The 23,646-nt window shown below is 38.3% G+C and overlaps 2 protein-coding genes across 5 annotated transcripts; one reads left to right on the forward strand and one right to left on the reverse strand.

Annotated features, from left to right (window-relative positions):
• Positions 1-1,711: 1,711 nt before the first annotated feature.
• LOC134617620 (caspase-8-like) lies at positions 1,712-4,941 on the reverse strand. The gene is made up of 6 exons (XM_063462926.1): positions 4,838-4,941; positions 4,363-4,706; positions 4,244-4,275; positions 4,012-4,114; positions 3,377-3,920; positions 1,712-3,288 (listed from the first exon to the last, which is right to left on the reverse strand). The coding sequence occupies exons 2-6, from the start codon at positions 4,697-4,699 to the stop codon at positions 3,126-3,128; spliced, it is 1,179 nt and encodes a 392-aa protein (XP_063318996.1). The 5' UTR covers positions 4,700-4,706; positions 4,838-4,941; the 3' UTR covers positions 1,712-3,125.
• Positions 4,942-6,251: 1,310 nt separating this feature from the next.
• LOC134617618 (caspase-8-like) lies at positions 6,252-15,986 on the forward strand. 4 transcript variants are annotated; one of them, XM_063462923.1, is made up of 16 exons: positions 6,252-6,319; positions 7,937-8,015; positions 8,576-8,639; positions 8,733-9,076; positions 9,161-9,180; positions 9,361-9,501; positions 9,589-9,764; positions 9,907-10,012; positions 10,696-10,828; positions 10,923-10,960; positions 11,050-11,110; positions 11,236-11,294; positions 11,399-11,510; positions 11,675-11,802; positions 14,577-14,935; positions 15,582-15,986. In XM_063462923.1, exons 4-16 carry the CDS (start codon positions 8,755-8,757, stop codon positions 15,739-15,741), a joined length of 1,815 nt encoding a protein of 604 aa, XP_063318993.1. In that variant the 5' UTR covers positions 6,252-6,319; positions 7,937-8,015; positions 8,576-8,639; positions 8,733-8,754; the 3' UTR covers positions 15,742-15,986. The 4 variants fall into 4 exon arrangements, with proteins under 4 accessions (XP_063318993.1, XP_063318992.1, XP_063318995.1 ...); XM_063462922.1 differs by having other exon boundaries at positions 8,748-9,076; XM_063462925.1 differs by lacking the exon at positions 7,937-8,015 and having other exon boundaries at positions 6,281-6,319; positions 8,748-9,076.
• Positions 15,987-23,646: the final 7,660 nt, after the last annotated feature.

The following is a 23,646-nucleotide window of genomic DNA, read 5'->3' on the forward strand; positions in this document are numbered from 1 at the left end:
GTAGGGGGGCGTGTTTGCGGTCACGTCCAGCGGGTGTGTGGGCGGGAGCGTTACACAGTCGCTCCACCTCAAGTCAGTACTGCGCAGACTCTGGCTCCAAATTTGCAAGATAGCAGCCTCCACAAGCGGGATATTTTGGCTTCATTTTTGCACAATGGTAGGAGGCGCTGTCGCGTCGTCCATGTTTTCTACAGTCAATGTGTCGACACAGTATCGATACAGTTTGGGGAATGTGCTGAAACGCCTCACGAGGCCTCATCTACCCATCACTACTAACTACACAAGACAACACACTAACTTGAGACTCCAAACACAGTAAACGTCACAAAGCTCTCAAGTATCAAAACTCTCTCTCTCGCCGGTCACTCCTAAAACTTCCAAACAACCAAATACCACATGTTGCCATATCATTTTTTGAGTTGTCGACATGGTACATTTTTCACCAATAGGGAAGGAGTGTTTTTTCTTTTTTCACTCAAAGCGTGTTTGCTAGAGCTCTCCTCAGAAAACACAGTTTTTACCGTTTCTTCCCGGAGTAAACGCCGCTGTTTTATTCAGAAAAATAAAAAACCCCATCGGTTGTACGTGACCTATCAACACAATTTAAAAACTGGTATATAATTTGAAGACCGCACGTTCGACCCAAGTTGAAACGGAGACTCTGGGTCCGTGGACCCCAGAGGGTTAACCAGAAAGCCTTAAATTAGATAGTTATGTATTGGGCTAATGTTTAAAGCTTTCACTTGAGTAAATTAACTCATATTACTGCTAAGTAATGTTAGCTAAGTTCACAGCATATTCCGTAATAGCGCTGCCATACTGTATCACACTAGTGCATTTCAATCATTTCTCCAGCGAGTTTGATAAAATAATAATCATAATTTTAAGAGATAGCATGTGTAACGTACACTTACTGGAAAATTATTTACTAGGACTCACCTATCATGCGACTGGAGAGCGCAAACTCCGCTCTTGTCTTTTTCCATCAAACACTCATTAAAACAGCAACCTACAGGTATGTTAGCGCACTCATCTATCCGAGGGAGGGGCGGGGTCACACGTTGAAACAGACGCAAGGCAGCCCAGGCGGGGAAATTTTGCTTTTAAATTTTGCGACTCATTTTATTTCTCTGATAAGAAAACTATTCAATCCGATAGTTATTTGTGGCGAATGAAATACACATGCAGTTATACTTTCAAGCACATTTAAGCACCACATCTGAAATTCAAGCGCTTTTCAAACCTTAAAAGACAATATTAAAATTCAAGCATTTTCAAGGATTTCACGCACCCGTACGAACTTGTATACACAGATTAGTTTTTTTTATGTCACAAAACGTGGAATTGTGTAAGGACATTTGGAAATATTTTAAATACAATTTTAAATACAATTTTTTTGTAAACTCCACCTACCTATTACAATAGAAGAAGTCACTGCAAAACCTTATCTTAAAACTTTAGAAAGAAACTTCATATGTACTTTTTAATATTTTTAGCCATATCCATTACTGAATGAATTGTTAATAACTAAGTATAATAGGACAATACACACAAAAATATATTTATTTCCATATTTGTTAATAGAATAGCATGTATATAAAAAAATCCAACAAGTAGCAGAAAGAAGTGATGGTCCATTTAATGCCAAAGTTCCAGCACATGTGTCAGAAAAACACTCAGCACTGTGCTTGTGTTTTTATTTTACCAGTTCATCAGCAGTTCTACCCCCCAGTCACAAACATACATGAGAAATACACTATACATATAAGTCATAATAGATTATATCTGAATGTCCCTGTTGACCGGTTATTTACACAACCACATGGAGGCAGGATCTCACAGAACAAGCACACTCGCAATTATTCATCATAATGATTTATTAATCAAATAGACATAACATAAACAGCAGCCCAATATCAGACAGAGCTGTCATTAAACAGAATAAACTGGGGAATAATAAGATGCAGGCTGCAAGGAAGCAAAAACACACAGGAGACAAGAGACTAGCAAAATAAAACAGGAAATGGTGACTAAATAAGATACAGGTAAAACATGGGGAACGTAAAATAAAGTGAACCAAGGAACAGAACCCAATCAAACTATAAATATGAACAGAAGCCAGAGTACAGTTAAAAAGGCCTGAGGATATAAACATAATGAAACCAGCCATACTATCAAAAAGGCACAAAACCTCTAAATTGCATAATTACAACAAAGTCAGGGTTTAAACAGAAAACCTAAACATAACAGAAATTGATAGCACAAAAAAATCAGTGCTGAGTCAACACCAAGGATTAAAAAAAAGCCCTTGTACCTGAAATAACTCCATGAAGGGTTAGTTTCCCTCTCACTCTGTGGCCAGTAATGCTACTTGTAGGTGTGGTAGGTCTGTTACACAAATTCCTTCAGGGTTATTGAATTGAATAAGTTTGGATCTAAAAGAATGTGCAACACACCAAGTTTGAGGTTGACTTGTGATTACACTTCAGCTGAACTATCAACAGTGCATGCTTTAAGCTGGACGTGAACAACAGCAGAGGTGGGCAGTAAAGACGTACAAATATTTTTTACTGTGTTGGAAGTAGAGTTATAAGGTATATATACTTTGAGTAGTTTTTTGTGGCAACTTTTTACTTTTACTTCCTATATTTTCAAACCAGGCTGATTACTTTTGGCTTGACGTTTTTGAAGGGAGTTATTATTTCATCAGTGTGAGCCTTGAAACATCAAACTGATTTGAGCCTAAACAGAAATCTATTGTTCGAAAACTTTTTTAGCTTTTTGATTGATTAAGTAATGTTACTAGGTTCAAGAATGTAAAGGCTCAGTTTAGGCAAAGCACCCGTGAAGCTTTACTGCAGCACATATAAAAACCTCCCAACACGAATAAAAACATTTTTCTCACCAGTTGCGTTCCCAGTCTGAGATTTATTCTTTGATATAAAACTGTGACAGTATAAAATGCAACACCGCAATGTGAGATTAAGATTTAGAAAAATAAAAGATTTAAAATGATAAAAAATAGGGAAAATATAAAAGCAACATTTTAGGAAACATTATAAGAAACTGAGCTAATCATACATCCCTAGTTACACAGTAAGGTGTGCTGTGTTTCCATGATGACTTCAGCTGTGCTGAGGTTGCAGCACAAGTTTCTTCCTCAGAGTGAACTTCGGTTCAGGCATCTGCCTGGCTGGCTTGACTTCACCAGACGGGGAGCGATACCAGCCCTTTCTATGTGCTACGTCATCGTTCACGAAGTGGAGGATGGAGACAATGTCCTCACCCCTAAGAGCATTTGTAGAGATACAAAAACATGTTGCTATCACTGTCAGGGTCAGTGTGCAAATGTGTTTGGTGATTTTAAAACAGTTACCTGGGACAGCGCTCCCTCAGCTGCTCACAAAGAGACTGAACGAACCAGCTTCCATCTAATGGATTTCTAACTGCAGCATGATCTTCAACAGTGGCCATGGCAACCAGAAAATCAGCATCCTCAGTGATGGTCGATGGTGAAGTATCATCATCAGTCTCCATCAGCTGCACTCCACGCTGTATCTTACCTCCTTGGCAGGCCTGGATCAGGAACACTTTGGGCTTGCCGGTGAGGACTGACTGGTCACACCCCCTGAACTTTCTGGTAATTTCTTTAATGGGGAGGGGTTTCTTGTCAGTTCCCCAAACAACACATTTATCCCCGTGACTCAGAATAGAGCAGATGAAAGCATCACCGTGCTCAAGAACCTGCTGAGGATCAACAAAGCTGCTGCCATTCCACTCTTTAAAGTTGAACTTCTGCAGCTGAGACATGTCTGCCAGGCCAGCGACAAACGTCAGTGCCTGATCCATCTGATCCTTGGTCAGGTCTTTGCACATCAGCACTCTGAAGCCCAGCCAGCTGAACACCTCTGCCAAGCTTTCTGCAAAAAATGTAATTAGAAAAAAATATTTAAGCAAAAGATACTGACAAAAAAAAAGAAAAGGAAAAAAAGATCTTCCCCTGAAACTTACGGGCATCTTTATCTGTCCCTCTTCTTGGTTTACCATCCAAGAAGTCCTCATTGTTTATGATCACGCAGAGGCCGACGGGCCGGCTGTTGATTTGATAAACATCCTAAAGAGTGGACACCAAGATTTTAAATGTGTTACTACAGGCTGCGTAACCACAGAATCTCATCTACATATCTGCCTCAAGCGATGTCACATATAAGTGTAGGAGGCTGTTTCAGCATCTGCATCTCACCTTTGACCTATTTCCATCTTGTGGCAGAACATCTGAGGGAAGGACAATAAAACTGAGTTAAACAACCAAACACAACAGTAGACACCGTGTTTCTGTACAGTGTTACGTGTGTGTGTTACCTTGCTGACATGAGGACACTTGGACAGGCTTGGATAAAAGGGGGGTGTAAGTCAGCTGTAAACTCGCCAGCTGAGGGAAAGTTCCTTTAACGTCGCCATCGGTTTGCAGGAGGTTCAGGAAGTCTTTGCATTTTTCTTCTCCTTTATTCATGATCTTATCCACGAGCTCAATGACGTGTGCCTCCACATTTGCATTGTTGATGCTTTTAAGATTGTTGTACTCCCGCTGAGTGATCAGCTTATTCTCATGCACTTTGTTGAGAATTAGCCTGAAGTCTCCGGACAGAATCTCATGAATGGCTGTTTTATTGCTCGTTATTGCATTTTGGGCCGACATGCTGAACCTGCGCAAAGGAAAGAGTCAGAGCTGATCCTAAACACTACTGTCTATGAGAAGGAAGTGGTTTAACTACAACTTACTATCGTACTAATAACTGCACACTAAATTACATTACATAAAACGTAATTCTCTTACGGTCAGCTGGAACTCCTTATCTTCTTGAAAACGAGACCGCGCTTCTTCCTTATCAAATGTCAGCCGTCAGAACAAAACTATCCCGCGTTCTGAGAACAAGTGACTCTCAGATCCTAAAACGACTAGACGCTGTACAAAAGTGCCCTCTACTTGTGGACAGCAGGAATAACAGGTTTACAGCCTTTGGTGTAGCACTGAGAAGAAGCTGTGCTGCAGCACCCCCTGTCGCAGCAGGCAGTCATCACAGCACTGCATGACTATGCAAAAATGTGTGTGCCCATGTAGGATCTTTGAATTGTAAATAATGATATAAAAATTCTCAAAAGCTGCATTTTAAGCAACAAATTTTATGAGTACATTGTGTATAATATGATAATTTCTTTGGTGAAGGCAGAGCCCTTGTACATATAAGATAAGATAGCCTTTATTAGTCCCACACGTGGGAAACTTGTTTTGTCACAGCAGAAAGTGGACAATGCAAAGTTATATAGCAAAGATTAGAGAACACTGTAATACAACAAGAATACGATACTGCACACAACTGTACAGAATAGAATAGAATAAAACACTATTAGTGGATGTTCGCTGTCTCATCCTGGACTGTGGTGCTGACACTCACCAGTCCCTGGCCTCCTTCCTTCCGCTTAGCGTACAGCCTCAGGGTGCTGGACTTGGGGTGAAAACCTTCATGCATGGTCAGGAGCTTCCTTGTCTTGATGTCAGTGGCTTCTATCTCCTCCTTTGGCCAACTTATCCCAGCAGGGTGAGTGTCCAGTGTGCGAGGGGTCCTTGATGCTGATACTGGCTTTCTGCTGAAGTCTGCCAGTATAAATGTCTCTGAGGGGGGTTAGTGAAGTGCCAATTGCCGGCTCTGCCGCACTCACCATCCGCTGCATTTTCCTTTTGTCTTGGCGTACTGCTTGATGACATCAAGCTGTATGCCAAACTTGTACTCATTTTTATAAATGAGTACAAGTTTTGTACTCATTTATATAGAGTACAAAACACAGTAGAAGTTAAAAGAAATAGAGGAACAAGTAAGCAGGAGGAGATAATTATAAGTAGAATAAGAAGAGGTCATTGTTTTCTTAATTGCACTCTTTTTAGGATGGGGAAACATCCGACTGGTTTGTGTAATTGGTGTAATGCTATGGAAACAGTTGAACATGTGCTTATTAGTTGCAGGAAGTATGTCAGTCAAGAGATTGTTGAGGGTAGAAATGAGTAGTACTAGGGAACTCAAATTTGAGTGGTTATGTCATGATGAAGGGAAAGGAGTGATTTTTCGTTTTTTTGAGAAATACTCATCATGAGGATCTAAGGATTTGGAAGTAATGTTGTAGTAAAAGCCAGGAGATGGCAGTAGTGCAACATCTTTGAATGCAAGCTGAAAGCAAAGGGAAAGAAGGAAAGAAGAAGAAGTCCAATCAGCTGAAGAATCAACAGTTGCATGCATTAACCTGGGCGTGGACAACAGCAGAGGTGGGAAGTAAATAAGTACAAATACTTTATTGTAAAAAAAGTTTTAAGATATACCTACGTTACTTGAATAGTTTCTTTCAGACAACTTTTTACCTTTACTCCGAACATATTCAAAACAAGCTGATTACTTCCGGTTTGACGTTTTTGAAGGGAGTTCGTCACTGTGAGCCTTGAAACATCAAATCGAGTTGATCCTAAACAGAAACACGTGAAAGGCAGTCCTGCTCGTGTATTAATCACCAGGAGATATAAAAAGAGATGAAAGCAAAATCGTGGGCCCGCGCTTTTATTTATTATTGCAATGGTGACTGATAATGAAGTCCCCAGCAAGGAACAAATGACTTTTAATGAACACAGCACATAAACCTAGTTGAATGTAAGCCGACGTTACATGTGCGTTTATCAGTTAGCCATCTTAACTATATTCCTGGTCAGCAGTAGTGATGTGCGGATCGAGCCTGAAATATCGATTCCTCCGATATCAATCATTTATGTTCTAGAATCGATTCTTACATTAAAATATCGATATTTTAGTAATTTAGGGTAAATTTGTAGTTTATCATAACAGGAACACAGTGGAAGTGTTTATAAATCAAAATTCAGGCCTGTACATCTGACATTATGATTTTCATATTGTGAAACCTGCTGCAAAACAAACTAAGGTAGATTCTCTGTGTTATTTAAAGGTTGCATGAAAACCCTCTGCAGAATAAACAGGTTAGTTTGCTGTGATGGGTTTAAAGTAAAGAACAGTCTGTGAGTATTTCACAGTGGCTGTGTTTTAATGGCAGAGTTAGGTTACATAAAGAGTAGCAGAGATGAGAGTAAAGGTGATGATTCGTTCATTGAATTTCACCTTCATACCAACTTTATGCCATTTAGAAAAAAGACAGCATAAACAGTGCACTGTCAGTGTTGAGGATGGAAATCAGCCAGTATAACTGTGAAACATCTGCTGACATCTGGTTGTATTCTGTAATGCACATCCACAAAGGGCAATGAACCTCAGAGCAGTAACTGCCGAGACCAGCTGATCACAGCCTGTATACTAAAATCTACTACAACTCTCAATAGAAATTATTGTGAGTTTGGATTCTTTCCCCACACTGAGCCACTACTAATTTTAGGGTTCACCACGTGCTGAATCCCTCTTTAACCCCTGACTGTACACATTTTCCAGGTTAGAGGCAAAGTCACCCTCTACAATTAGCAACACAAAATAGAGAGTACTTCAACTTCTACTGGAGTATTTTTTTTAACTCTAGTATCTGTACTTCACTTAAGTAGAGAATGTATGTACGTTAGGCAGGTCTTAACAGCAATAACTCCAACCCAAACATGGCTGGCAAGCTTGGTAAGTCATCGTGTTAAAGTCGTGTTTTCCGGTGTAACAACAGTGATTTTTGAGTTTAATCAGATTTTGTGCAGTTTCTACAGATAAATCCTTTTATAGAAAACAGCCATTTAGTCACAGGGAGGCACAAGGACCCCATATCTTCTTGGCAGTCATAACACTTGGCAGAAACACTGAAGAGGAAAAGCAAATGGTGCAATGGATTTATTAAATCGTTAGTGATGCTGCAGACAAATAAAGCATGGTTCTCTGTACCCCACTAGGGCCAACCTGAAGGAACCTCAATTGAAAAATTCTTAGAAGAAAGTCTAGGCCTGGTGGAAGTCATTTACAGGTGTAATGGTCAGTACCACATCTTCAAAAATAAGCTGAAGGAGGTCAGTTCATTCATATAGCTAAGCCTGTAAATTTTACACACATCTCCACGTGTGTAACATTTACAGACTACAGAGTAGTTATGCACTGCAGGTCCAGCCTTTTTCCTCTTTGACAGGCGCTAAAGGTGCACAAAACAGTTATATAGGCAAAATGTGTTTTTTGTCATTAGTGTTATTATTTTGTCTATCACTTAACATTTTAGACAGAAGATCTGAATTATTTGGTTAACAGATTATCATACATTTCATACAACTACATTACATTACAACCATGTCTGATTTTGCAGTGCTATGGCATCAACGTTTATGTCTGAACAAGTTGTTCCCAACAGGTTATTGTAATGCACATTTTAAGCAAGAAGTGTTTCAAAGGGCACACGTGAAATTATCATTAAAGCACATTCACATTTCTTGCAAAACGATTGCCTTGTTTTTCAGCCATTATTAGTTATTGCAGTGAACACAGTAGCTTACAGAAGAACGAAAGTATTTGTTTTGAGTGAGGAATTGTATATTCATTTGCAGAACATAATGCAGTGAAGCAGGGCCACTGAATCATCTGTGTACACTCTTGAGGACACCGAAAGAGGTAACATGCAATAATTATTACATTTGGAATGAAGACTTTCTTAAGAAAATAAAACCTGTATTGTGCTGCTGTTGCGAACTTAAACTGTGTAAGTGTTCTGCAATGCAGACTCAGAATGTCTGCCGAAGACACCGTGAGGAGAAATAAAACAGCCATCCAAACAATTCTGTCCGGAGACTACAGGCTGATCCTCAACAAAGTTTTTGAGAACTTCCTGATCACTCGTGGGGACTACATCAACCTTAAAAGTATCAATGGGAAAGATGTGGAGGGACACGTTACTGAGCTCGTGGATAAGATCATGAGTAAAGGAGACGATACCTGCAGAGCTTTTCTGAACCTCCTGCAAACTGATGAAAAAATACAAACTACATTCCCTCAGCTGAACAACACTCCGTTTCTACCTAAGCCTGACCAAGCTTCTTTACTTCAGCATGGTAATTACACACACAGAAATGTTGTGTCTGCGATCATATTCTGGTTGGATGTGTAACTCTGTTTCTCTCTGATTCCCTCACAAGATGGCTCCAGTCAAATGGAGGTGAGGTCCTACTTCTGGAAAGGCAGAGCAGCTCAATAAGTTACAACATTTGTGTCAGAGAGATAATGTGCTGTTTAATCAATTTCCTTCACATAATATTGCAGGAGATGACATATAGTCATCTCAAAGACTGTTGCTACATTCATATAGCCTGTGGTAATAATTGTGTGTATCTATCAGTCCATCCAGGCCTGTGCTGGTGGGAGCAGGTCTGTGATACAAAGCTTGTACTCAACTCTAGAAGACGAGCTGGACTCTACTGAGGTGGCAGCACTTTGCTTCCTGTGTCGTGATGTTGTTAGTAGAAGTCATCTGAAAGGGGTCAGTGCTGCATGTTCTATACTGTTAGATATGTTCATATTCACTGATAGACTTTCTAAAGATTTTCTTTTTTCCCCCCTCGTACAGATCACTAATATCAAAGACCTGTTCTCAAGATTAAAGGAAAAAGGTGCCCTGCAGAACAATCATTTCCTTTCTCAGCTTCTCTCAACTATTGATCGAGTAGACCTCGTCAGGTCCCTGGGCATAGATGGCAAACGATCGAAGGACACAGATGAGAGTCCTGTTCTGTCACAGTACAGGTGAAAGCTGTCCCACATTGACTTTAATATGACAGCATGCATATAGTAATAGTGCTTGAATCAGTTTGAATTACAAAATCTTTGTGTCCGTTTTTCTTTCTCTCCACATTTTTCCTTTTTCGTCTTTTTTTCCTACTGTTAGGGTGATGCTGTACAAATTATACGATGCCATGATTAACGACAATCTCGCAATCATGAAGTTTCTACTGAGGTCAAAGCTGGGCAAAAACAAACTGGATCAATGCAAAGTGAGATAGCACCCACACACTGTTCCAGCTATTTAAAAATCAACTCACTATATCTACATTTACAGAATGTTGTCATTAAGAGACAATTACATATGTGTTTTAGATTTTATTCCTATGTTGATTTTTTTTAAGCACATTTATTTCTCAATAAATGAACATCAGGACATCACAAGAAGAAAAAAAGCAGTCACAGGAACACAGGGCTGAAATATAATTGACCATCTACAACAGAACACACCATATTCTTAAAACACCACTGAGAAGAAAAATTGGTTAAATTATTTGTCAATGAATACAGCAGAAATTCAGCTTTAACCTCTTAAGACCCAAACTCTTTCATGGCTTGCAGTTTTAAATTTGCAAAATGAAAGTTGTATCAACCCTTTTCCCTGCAATATTATTAATCTTATCTTTTCTACCTTTATATGTAGAAAGCTTTGACCCACCACAAAATTTAACTATTTCCTTTTTGAAGTTTTTTTTCTTTTGTATAGCCAGCACCAAAAACTAAAGGTCACAGAGCCCTTCAGGCTATGATCTGTGCACACTTGTTCTTAAAACAGCTAAAGACTTAAGTCCTTAAACTGGCATTTGAGTAGCATTTTGCTGTGAAGCAGTTGATAGATTTATAGTGTAGCTGCAGAGCCTCTGTGAACTAAAACCATCTTTGCTGTTAATTCCAGACAGTGCTGGATGTGTTTGCTGAGATGGAAAAGAAAGATTTAATATCACACACAAATGTCAGTGTGTTGCATGACGTACTCCAAAAGCTTGATAATCAAGAGCTGGCAAAGATAGTAGAGAACTACATTCAAGGTATGAGAGACATTTTTCACTTTACCGCAGAAAAACGTTTAGATGTAAACAGTGTGTTTCTGTGAACATCATCAAATGATTGTACTCATTACAGGAATCCAGCAGCAGCAGCAGCAGATGTTACCTCCTCATGTCAGTATTGACAGCCGTATCTGTCTGTGTGTTTCTGAACATTTAATTCTGTGTCAGTTTGCTGATCACTGTGATGTTTATTCCCACAGAGGTTTTTTGACAAAAATGAATTCCATCTTCCTCTGTCTGTAACTGAAACTCAGTCCACCTGTAAGTTTCTCTGTTCAGAAATATTTAATTATTTTTTTTTAGAAATTTCTGCCATCACTCTGGTTTTTTATTTTTTTGTCATAGTCATACTGGACATGTAAATATGTTGTTCTTTTGTTTCTAAGGCAGAGGAGAGATTATTTACACTGATGCACGATCACAGCCCATCTCTCTTCCTGATCAGGTGGTTTGTTCAGACTTTTATGCTTTCATTAATTCTTTTTCAGAACAGTAACATTTCTATTAATGTAAAAACATAATAATTCCCATTTGCTTTGTGTCCTGTAGTCAGAATACTACACTTTGACTCATAAGTCTCATGGTTTATGTGTGGTTATCAATAATGAGATCTTCACTGGAACAAATCTAAATAATCGAAGAGGAACTCAGAAGGATGCAGGTACAGTTCTTGTCTTCAAACCATATCATGACCCGATTTATGTATGACTGTATTAACTAGAAGCTACTGAGGCCTGTACCAATTACTGCACATACAGATCAGATATTCTTTGGTTTTGTAATCTACTGCTATACCTTCATTTGTTTCTTTTCTATGCGGCACAGATGCTCTGAACACAGTGTTCACACGCTTAGGCTTTAAAGTGCTGATACACAACAACCTGACTGCAGCACAAATGCAAAATGAAATAAGAATGTACAGCAAGAGGAATTTTGTGAATGACGATGCCTTGGTGAGTAGATTCATACCTCTTCAGAATTGTATCCTCAACAACCATTCTATATTCTTAATTTATTTCATATTCCTGGGTTTGTGTGTTCCTGTGATCGCAGAGGCTATGTTGTAGGTGGTCTTTTGTCCCCTTGTAGGCTCCCCCATGGCAAAACCTGGTGGATAGACTCCCGTCTACCAAGACTAGCGAGTGGGAAATGGAATATCACTTTTCTAGTGAGTTATTGCGTGAAGTTGAGAGGTACCAGCTAGATCGGGCTCTGGAACCAGTCTCCTGGAGAGGGGCTCAGTCTGGAGTTGCTGTAAACTGATCACCACCGGCTGCTGTGCCAGATCAGGTGGTGGGGGTGGATGCTGGATAGACCTGCCACACCTAAACGTATAGTGAGGGTGTGGCAGAGGCCCCGGTCTGCGGGATCTTTGACCGCATCCGAGGTTGTCGATCAGTGGAAGGACTACCTGATCAATCCCACTGGCACATCCTCCATAGAGGAAGCAGAGTGTTGTTGTATGGAGATCAGGGGCATTACCTCTAGATTGGCAGACAGGGGTCATGGTTCCTATATTCAAGAAGGGACTGGAGAATGTGCTCCAACTATAGGGGGTAACACCTTCTCAGCTTTACTGGGAAAGCCTATGCCTGGGTGCTGAAAACGAGAGTCCGTCTGTTATTCGAACCTTGGATACAGGATAAACAAGGCAGTTTTCATCCCAGGTGCAGAACACTGGACGAGCTCTTTACCCCCTTGAGAATACTTGAGGGTTCATGGGACTTTGCCCAACCAGCCTACATGTGTTTTGTGGACATTGAGAAGACATTCAACTGCTGCTGGTCTTGTACCGGTCCTCAGTGGAGAGTGTGCTCTTCTACTGCCTGGGTGTTTGGTATGCAGGGGTCAATGCTAAGAAAAGGAAGGCTGCAGAGAGTATTATTAACACCACCCCCAAAAAAATCATTGGCTGCCCTCTGCCACCCCTGAAGGCTATCGCTGGATCCTTCTGTCTCAGGAAAACCAGGGCCCTTGCACCACCTGTTTGGCCTGCTGCCCTCTGGTTGATGCTTCAGGTCAATCAGGTCGCACACCTCCAGACTCACAAACCATTCAGACAGGCTGTCATCACCTGACCTGGGCTTTGGAGTTTATCATCTGTATTTACCAGTAAACAGGCAGATGTTACCTGAGATATGAGGGCTGATTTTAACTCCACTTTCCAAAAGGTTTAATATCACCAAAGTCCATCATGAGGTTAATCTAAATCTAATGACTCTGATGACTACTGCCATGGACCTAACACAGCTGTGTTCACCCACATTTGGGACTAAAAACAGAGCCATTTCTTTACACATACGCACGTGTTACATTCTGTAATATACATTTTAAATGGTTAAAATACATCAAATTCAGTAACTATACATGTTTCATATAATCATAGTCTGTAACTTTATGATTTTTTTTTACCCCACATAAACATTTCAGTTACATAAAACGTGAATTTTGATTTTATGTACTATATAGCCCAGAAATAAGAATAAGTATTTAGCCCAAAAAGTATAAAATCCAGAAAGCTACACAACATGAGGTGATTCATTTCAGGATTAATAAAGTATTCTGATTCTGAAATACAAGTCTAAATAAAAAACAAACAAACAAAAACAGTGTCAAACTTAAAATAGTCACAATTTTACATGCTTAGATTTACAAAAAATGTCCGAAATCAAAAAAAAAAAATTATACCTAATTTGCCATGTTTTATTTGCTTAACCGATTACTCATTTAATCAATAAGATAAGATAAGATAACCTTTATTAGTCCCACGTGTGGGAAATTTGTTTTGTTACAGCAGTGGACAGTGCAAAGTTGCATAGAAAAATTAGAAGAAAAAAACACTGGAATAATATATCCATAACATACTGTACACTATAGAATAGAATAAAATAAAATACTATATAAAATAGAATAAAATAGAATACAAATGCTATATACAATATGAGTATAATACAACGATGCCAGAAAGAGTAATGCACTTGTGTTATTGCTATTGCACATGTGTGGATGTGTGTGTTTGATCAGTTGAAGTCTTTGTTGTGGAGTCTGACAACAGTAGGGAGAAAGACCTGCATAATCTCTCCGTCCCACATCGTGGGTGCCGCAGCCGCTGAAGGAGCTGCTCAGTGCTGTCAGAGTCTCCTGCATGGGATGAGATGTTGTCCAAAAGGGAAAAGAATAATCAATAGATTAGTCGATTACAAAAATAATTGATAGCTGCAGCCAACTCAATGCATACTTCAGGATTGGGTTAGGTCCAGGGCAGCTATCAATTTGAATTAGTTAATTTAGTATCATTTACTAACATTGATACTACCTTCATACTGACCAGAGGTTGAAAAGCAGCCCTGATAGTTCATGTAACATCTGCCTGTATACTGCAGAATGTACTTCTTGTTCATTTAATCCTTGCCTCTGCCTTCATTCACTTCCCCTTCTTCATTTCCAAAGACAACATTCAGAGTACCATCTAAATCTTCCTAGCTACATTCCCCCCTGACATCACTTTGCAGTATCCTGTTTCTTTCAGATTGCACCGTCTGCATATGATGTAGTTCACCTTTGTGCACCTTTATCCACTCTTATAATTCACCTTATGTTTTACCTTCTTCTTAAAGTATGTGTTCACCACAGCTATTTTTATGCTTTTTACAAAATCCACTACCATCTGTCCTTTTGCATTTATTGTCCTTAACACCATAACTATCCAATATGCCTCTGATTTAAGGTGGTATGCGTGCTTTCCCATGGAGAAAAGGGGTGTGTCTTTGGCACTGATGGGGAAAAGGTGTTCCTGCAAGATATGATGCTCCCGTTTACAAGTGGAAGAACCCCAACCTTAGCAGGGAAGCCCAAACTCTTCTTCATTGAAGCAAGTCAGAGTGATGGATACGAGAAAGGTCACTGTCCCAGCAGCTTGGGGCCAGGAGAGGAGAGGGAGAAACAATTCTTCCTGGAAGGAAATTCAGAAGCAGACTTTCTGATAGGCATGGCCACTGTGAAGGGGTTCATATCATTTCGAAACAAAGTCACAGGATGCATCTACACCCAGGAGCTCTGCAGGCAGTTGACAAGATCAGCAGAAAGGTGAGAGAGACACCTTAGAACAGTGGTTCCCAAAGTGGGGGGCACTTAAAAAAAGAAGAAAAAAAAAAAGAGCTTGTCCAAATCACAGATAAACAGTATCCCACATTATTGATTTTTAGTTCACAAATACTTATAATGAGTAACTACTCCCAACATTTTGGAGATGTTAGCTCTTTATACAGTGAAGTTACAGTGGGATACAGATAATATCAGGCTGATCCTGCCACAATTTGGCGTGAAGATTTTCTTGTAAAACAAAGGGGGAGCCTAGCAGAAAAAGTTTGGGAACCACTGCCTTAAAAGGAGTTTAAGAGGATACAATGCTACTCTGGAATAAATTTAAAACCACACTTGACCCTAAGTCAGTTGTAACATGTTCCATAATGATGATCCTTTACTAAAACCTAATGAATCACAACTGTCGTCTTTATACTGACACAATCTGACATCTTTATAGCACATTGTTATTAACTGTACTGTTTTTGAATTGGGAAAACAGATATTTATGAAACTATATTTATGTGCATATGTAGGTCTGCTTTTGGTGATGTCAGATGTGTTTATGTGAAACGTCAGAAAGCACAGTGTTTCAAATATTCCAAAAATTCAAGATGTAATTTGTGTGTTTCCAATGTTTTCCTTGCAGTCAGGAGATGGATGATCTCCTCACTGTCCTGACACGTGTGAACAGGGAGGTCCACCAAAGAGAGTTTTACCAGAATTACAAACAAATGCCAGAGGCCAGATACACCCTCACCAAGAAGCTCGTCCTCAAATCTGTGTCACCTGACTGTGACCAAAAATAAGTCCCATATTTACAAAGACTTGATGAGTCTTGTCTACAGCGTATCTGACTGTGTGTGTGTTGCACATATGTATGAATGAATTTGTATTTTGCTTTCATCTCAAGAATCAAAGAAAACATCATGGTATAAATAAATGTTGTGACTGAAATTTTTGTCATGTCATTTTTCTTTTTTCCCCTGCCACATAATTATACGCTACTGAATAGTTGTAATTAAGCGGTGGTCATCTGTTTTAAAAACCATTCTTCCACATTTAAAAACTCATTACTATTACCATTGCTGTTGTTTTTCTTTATATTTTAATTAAAAAAAAATTTGGTTTTGGTGTTTAATTATTCCAAATTCCTCAGCCCTTTTTTTAATTCGAGTATACACTGGCTGTCTCGATTCCTTTAACGTATTCCCAACTGGCCCTTTTATGGGAAATTAAACTGGCTGTAAATGCCAAAGCTGTGAACATGTTTTTTACTTTTGTAGTGTTGGGCATTTTAACATGAATCTGAGGCCTGAAGTGAGAATTCACCCTGAGGAAGACACTTGCGCTGCCACCTGAGTGCAACAGAATCACCACAACACACCTTACTGCATAATTAGGAATATATGATTAATTGAGGGTTTTGTACCATATTTCTTGCAATATTTTCTGTCTTTTCTTATCATTCCAAATCTTTTATGTTTCTAAATTTTAATGTTACAAAAAAGTTTAAGCTGACTTATTGATATTTACATGCTTTGTTCTTATTAAGCTACTATAAAACTAAATGTTAAATCTTGTTAATGTAGCCACATGAGGAGGAAAAGGTGCATCTTGCTTTGAGTCATTTTAAATTTTGTAACCTTTGGATTCATGTATGATTGACTTCATTTTCAGGTTTAGTGTCTGGTTACTTTAAATGGAACATAAATGTAGCGGGAATATTTATGTGTTTTTAGAAGTTCTCTTTTTCTAATTAATGGCCAGAAGACATTGAGTAACTCTACAAACGTCACTACTGTTTAGTTTTCTGTCTTCATTTACGTCCGAAGCGATAGCAGAGCTGTACGTTCTCATTTGTTAGAAATCCCTCAGTCAGAACTGAAAGTTATGGCAACAAAGTGACACTTAAAATAATTAAGTAGATTTTATTTTCAAAAGATGTAAAATGTAGAGAAAATGTTAATTAATTGAAATAGAAAACAAAAGTAGATATTAATAGAATTAAACTGTAAATATGTGTTGCACTGTAAGAAAAAGTCCTAATATAAAAGTATTTTACTGTGTATTTTACAGTTTTGTTCTGTTCTTCTAGAATATCATTAAATTTACATAAATAGACTGTGATTTCACATTTCAAATGTAAATTAATGTAAAATTGTAATGTAATAAAACATAATTTTCTTGTTTTTAAAATGTATTTGTCAGTACATATGCTTATTTAGATTGTTAAAATACATTCACAAATGTATCATGATGTCACAAATATTTGTCCGTTATTTGAAAGATTGAACTGTTAAATTCAATTGTAATGCTATGGAAAAATATATGAAATGATTCTTATAAACTGAAGAGTTCAAGAGTTGGCAGTTCGCCTTGTAATCAGAAGGTTGCCGGTTCGAGCCCCGGCTCGGACACTCTCGGTCGTTGTGTCCTTGGTCAAGACACTTCACCTACCACCTACTGGTGATAGCCAGAGGGGCCGATGGTGCGATATGGCAGCCTCGCCTCTGTCCCAGGGCATGCAATCCGTTGTTATTTAAACCAACTGTTAACTGTATATTTCTATACATTTAAGTATTATTATTCATATTACCACATTCATTGACCTTGTTTATAGATAATTTCATTGTTTAATCACATTAAAGTGTTCCTAATTTAATGTTTAAAAGCACTTGAAAAAGGCAAAATCCCATGTAAAATTAGGGCAACAAACTGTATTGTCATTACTGAAAATAACCGTATTTTTATGAGAAAGTTATTTTCTGTTATTTGATGGTATTATTTTGGCGCCCCAGCTGCTGGAATATTACTGTTTTTCTAGGATTTTTTTTTTTAACTGTGGATTTAGGGACAAAATCTCCAATTGAAGGTTAAAACAAAAATATATTGATAATAAATAAATCTCTGAGAAAAATTACTTTGAATTTACTAACTATCTGGCAAAGGTTTAGTAAAAACTTCCTAAAATATCCATTACAAAGAAATGGAACATTTTTTTTTTTTTTTAGTAAAACTCAAATTGGATTAAATAATTTTCCAATTAAACTTAATAAATAATGACTGAATGATAAGATAAAATCAAATGAATTTAACTTCTTCTCTTAGTAAAATTAATCATTTTCACAAAGAAAACATCGAAACAATAATTGGTTTTATTGTGGAAAATAAAACATGTTAATTTATAATATAACATTTTCTGCTTAATTTTTACTTGTATACACTGAATTCTTATCAACAATCTCCTAAATACATTCACCTGGTGTGAATTTGTTGTAGTGTGATAAACAGTTTATCACACAGCTCTGTGTACAGAGCAACAGCAACATGAAGGAACTTCATGAATGTAGACCAGTTTTGTAAAAAAGAAATAAATCTTTAGATTAGAGTCTAATGTCAACATGAACCTGAAGTTTGAATATCCTTTACTCAATTTCCTTTATCTCTGTTACTGATTTATGATTGACTAACAAAATTTGAATCACTCAATATAACTGTAGAACAAAGGTTTATCACTCATGTACAACATGGTATATCAATAATGTAAATCAACCTTTTATCCCAATATGGAAGTTTAAGCTGAGAAAATCTAAGACACATCTACAGGACTAGATTAAAATTGAACAGAATTGCAGACAAACAACTTTTAAACTAATTTTTTATAGTAACATAAAATATAAAAAAGAAAAGCTTCACTAGTGATTCCTCCAATTTGTTGCCTTTCAAACAGAACATTCCTAAGAAACTTGTAGGTAATAAAAAACAAACATTAAAATAAAGAGCACAAATACAGCCTGACACATTGCAGGTCATTTTTCAAGTTGAAATTAACTTGAAAACTAAAAAGATCTAACAAGCCACATCTAACAAAAACAAACCAAAAGTTTTGAGTGCGCTTACTTCCCTTTCATTCAGAGTCCTTGTTTAAGCCATCAACTTATTCTTGAGGCTGTTCACTTTTGGTGAGAGCCTAGCACAATCCAGTTCAAGGAAAAGTTTCTGGAATACTTCCAAGGTGTATTTTAGCTCTTTGGGATCAACTGCATATGTCAATCCAACCAGCATTGCGCATGCTCTTGGAAAATTACCCAGAGCAGGCATCCCCATCAGCATCCTGAAACAACAAAAACATGGGCTTTTCTGACTGTAATTGCACACATGAATTATTTCCTGCACACATCCTGCAGCTGAATGACAAATAAAACATGATAAAGCCTCAAATTATTTGAAACTTGACAAATGCATACACACATGATTAACGAAAACAGAAAAATGTTTCTATTTCAACACTTTCAACACTGTACTCTTTGATCAGTTGATCAATGGACTCCCCAAGGTACACCATCAAGCACTGAATAACCAGATTTCTGGTTATGTTATTGCTAGGATTGCTTGGTGACTGAAAATAACCAAGAAATCCAAAAATTACCATCATATAAGTGACCATATAAGTGAGAAAGTGTTTTTCCTTCTTAGGACAAAACAAAAACCCAGCAATACCTGTACTTGTGTGAGGGTTTTTTTCTTTCCTTTTTTTAAGAACAGACGTGTATTTATAATACAGTTAAAACATGAAAACCATAAGTGTGTTGTTAATTATGTTCCAAAATTTCCTGATGTCCTCTTGCACTGACAAAAACATGCAAACAAGTTAGTGGAACTGTGCACCATGCAAATGAGTTTTGAAATTTGACAACAAAATTCTTTAAATAAAATTCCAAGCTGAAATGTCTGTGGAAAATACCTTGGCTATGATAGCCTGCAACTTCAATCCCATGGCTCCCCCCTTGGGATGGAAAAGGGCCAACAGCTTGGGAGTGTACTCATCCAGAATGGACATGAATTTGGGTTCAAGGTGTACCAGGGTGATCCTGTAGAACTCATCCTGCAGCTGAATGACAAATAAAACATGATAAAGCCTCAAAATATTTGAAACTTGAAATGTTACATAAAAACAAAACAAACAAACCCAAAAGCCTACCCAAAATGAATTTGGAACTCACATGAGATGCCTCAAACAAAGCTGGCCATCTGGCTTCGATGTCCTCAATGCTGGGGGACAGGTTGATGATTTCATGTAGTCTATGTGCAAATGTTTTGGCCATTTTTCTTTTATCACTTTGTTGTCTCTTTTCTTGACTTCAGTAAGCAACTGAATTCTCTCTTCTTCTTGACTGTCCTCATCTTCACCTGCTGGATATGGCGGAAGGTAATTTACCTCCGTTTTTTTGAGGCTTTTTCACTTTCTTTGCAGACTTCTGGTCACCTGGACTCTTGTGTTTCATGGCATTGCATGTCAACTCAGGAACACCAAACCCTCTAAGTTTTGTATGATAATTGGCCATCTTGTATTTGATGCTTTGTTGCTAACCATAATAACCTGAGAAACAGCCAGGTTCCTTGAGATAAGGGTATTTTGTCACAAGTGCCTCAGCAACATAACTAACCTGTGCACTTGAAGGATAGGCTGTAAATGTAAATATAGTTTCAGCCAACTTCTCAAGAATGTCAGTCTTTACTTTGGAGGTGGGCAGAAGATTTCCATTCTTTTTATACTCCTCAGTGGCTGTTTCCAGGTACATCTCTATTTCATATGCAAACTGTGGAATGGGAAACTGCTTCGGCCAGGGCTCACGACGTTCTGTGGTCTTCTGCCTTTTGAGAATAATGGTGTCCTGAGAAGATGTGGTTGCAGAAGAGTCTGCACTGGATACAACTGACTCAGCATATGAGGAGTCATAGTCCATTGACAGTTGGACAGAGGGGATGCCAAAACTGTCATCAACCGGACTCAAGGTTAGGATGACCGGGGTGATGCCAAAATCCTTCACAGTGTCTTTGTCTTTTATCTGGTCAGTTCTGTGAAGAGTGAAGTAGTCCTGAAATTCTGGGTCAAAATACTGACGACTGAAGTTGTTTGAAATCCCAAAGGTATACTTCATAACACTCTGCAGCTCCTCCACTGCTGGTGGGATCCCTGATGGAGGAACCAACTTCTTGATTTGGTCATCAATAATTACATAAAGCTTTGCCTCCATCTCGTTCAACCTAGAATAAAATGTAAATGGGCAGAGTTACATTTCCCATTTACATTTCCCATTTGAATCACCTTGTTGTTGAATTGTGCTATATAAATAAACTTGCCTTGCCTTGCCTTACCTTCAATTAAATAAAATTATTTATTACTTTTTGTTTATACAACAGTTGAGATGTAAAACTATAAAACAAAAAGCAGACTTCAACACACCAAATGTTGCAAAAAACAAATACTTGGGAGATGTACATGTTATCAAGTTTTTTTTTTTGTTGTAGTTTTGTATATTTTTGCAACCAGCAAAATTTGGAGGGATTGCTTTTGGACTGTTAAATTTGTCTGAGCCCTTATATGGAAAACATGTGACTATATTATTCAGTTAAGTTAAACTGAAGCAGTGCTTCTTCAAAAAAATCTTGAAAACACAATGCTAACCCTCTTGGCACTATTCCCTCAAAAAGGTCATGAAGGGCATCTGGTGGGTATCCAGACACAAAGTGAAAATGATTAAGTTGATCAGTTAATGGACATGACCGCTTTAAGCCAAAATGAGGCACTAAATTTGGATTTTCTCTGACAGCTTGTACATGTAAAACATAGTCATCCTTTTTCGAAGTGGGAAGACCCCAGACCGTACTTTATGTGTCTGGTACTCTGAAGAATGTCCAAAGCAGAATCTACAAACATATGGCCCATTAAAACTTTCAACAAGTCCACTATTTGCATGAGCACCAAGGTTATCGGCTACAACACAGTGTAGGGCGCCTTTAATATTTCTCCCTAAACATGAAATAAAAACCCTCTCCTTTTCAAGAGTGACAAGATATTTCAAAAGTGGATCCAATACGTGCGCCTTGAGGCGACTTTTGTTGTGATTTGGCACTATATAAAAATTGAATTGAATTGAATTGAATACTACTTTGTATTTAAACTGTTTCACATCAACAGATTTGCAAAGTAAAGCTAGTTGTACTGATGTTAAGGCAGACAGTAATCTCAATGGCAAATTGGCCAAAACCCAATAAACTACAGTTATTTTATGTTTTTTTTTTCAAGAGGTTCCTAATGGGTTACACACCTCAAATTCATCAACACAAATTATTATAGAGAGTCTTGTTTCTTCTACAGCATAAAAGTCATTGTCCTTAAAACATGTACCATAAAAAACGGACTTAAAATGTCCAGTGCTACTTGAGCACCTCAAAAAAGCTTCCATTGCAATATCTTTGTTCTTCAGTACTTCTTGCAAAGTCTTAAGAACTGGTACATATTGAAAACCTTTTTGTTCAGCATCAAGAATATATTCAATAGGATCCACAAACTGGAAATGCTCCTTAAAATACTTGTTTCTCTTAAAGCTGAACCAAGTGGCCCGCCTGCTCCAAGAGCTCTACTAATGGGATGCGAGCTGCGCAACTGTTCAGCCAAGTCCTTTATGATAGTGTGGTCAACTGTGCATTTGTTAGATTTCAGTGCTGAATCAATTATATTTTTAACCGCCTCCACAGATGCAGCAGAAGAAATATAGAAAAGACCTTCAACCAAAGCATCAATGCACCTCACTGAAGCATTATAAGTGCTTTCTAACTCAAGTAGAAGTAAGCTAAGTCCTTGAAGAACAGCACAAGATGCACTTTCTGGATCAACATCACTAGAGCATTCATCATTGTTGAGTTCAGGGACATCAGAATGGTCAGTGGTCTGACTAGGATGACTTTCCAAGGCTTCTTTCTTAAAATCAGTTAAAGAACAAGATGTTTCTCTCCTGCCTTGTGCTTTAGAAATGTATTGTATATATTTGTGCGAAAGTCACATCCATTAATTCATAAAGAGATTGATTTCCAACACCAAAGCGGATAAAATAAAGGCGACGGTTTCTCTGGGCGTCTTCAGATCCACAGATGTGGATCTGAAGGCTGATCTAGAGCAAGCAGTAGCTGCGGCCTTAGCACAACAACAGCAGAACCCACCAGCTCCAGCAATGTTGGGGTCGACTCCAAACTACTGCACTGTGCATCGACAACAAATATCATGGGATGGAATATGGATCCAAAGGAGTTCTCTAGACTTAAAGAAGATGTTTAGTACCTGTAATAATTGTGGAGACGTAGGACATCGGTGGAGAGAGTGGAAAAAGAGCCACCCAGCAGTGGATGGGACAACCTAAAGTGGGACCACAGCAGGAGGAAGCTTCCCTACAAGGAAGAAGATCCTTTCAAAACCATTAAAGAAGCTCCAACTCAAGCTGCAACAGTATTATGCTGAATTGTTTTAATTCGGTGTTTCTGAAGAATTTAGGGTTGTGAATGCTGTCCTTTTTCAGAAAATGGAGGGAGAATGACAAGCACTGATGAACTACACTTAAAGAATTGACATTATAGAAAACAACAGTCGTATTCAAGACTCCAGCATTTTGAAGCAGCCACACATCATCTACAGGACAGAAAGGAGCAACATGGCAGCTGGAGCAACCTTCAAAGAACATGTTTTTGCCGTTTTGCTGCATTTGCAAATGAACAGCATGACCTCTTCTCTTCTTCCTTCCTGTTCCATCCTTTCGTCTTATTACCATGGGGGGCGGGGCTTTTAGTCGCTCTGCCCCTTGACTTTGGAATTCCCTACCCCCTGACCTCAGAAACATCACTTCATTCCCTCTTTTTAAGGCCACCCTCAAAAC

Source organism: Pelmatolapia mariae, linkage group LG18 (assembly GCF_036321145.2).
Source record: "Pelmatolapia mariae isolate MD_Pm_ZW linkage group LG18, Pm_UMD_F_2, whole genome shotgun sequence".
In the NCBI taxonomy this organism is placed as follows: domain Eukaryota; kingdom Metazoa; phylum Chordata; class Actinopteri; order Cichliformes; family Cichlidae; genus Pelmatolapia; species Pelmatolapia mariae.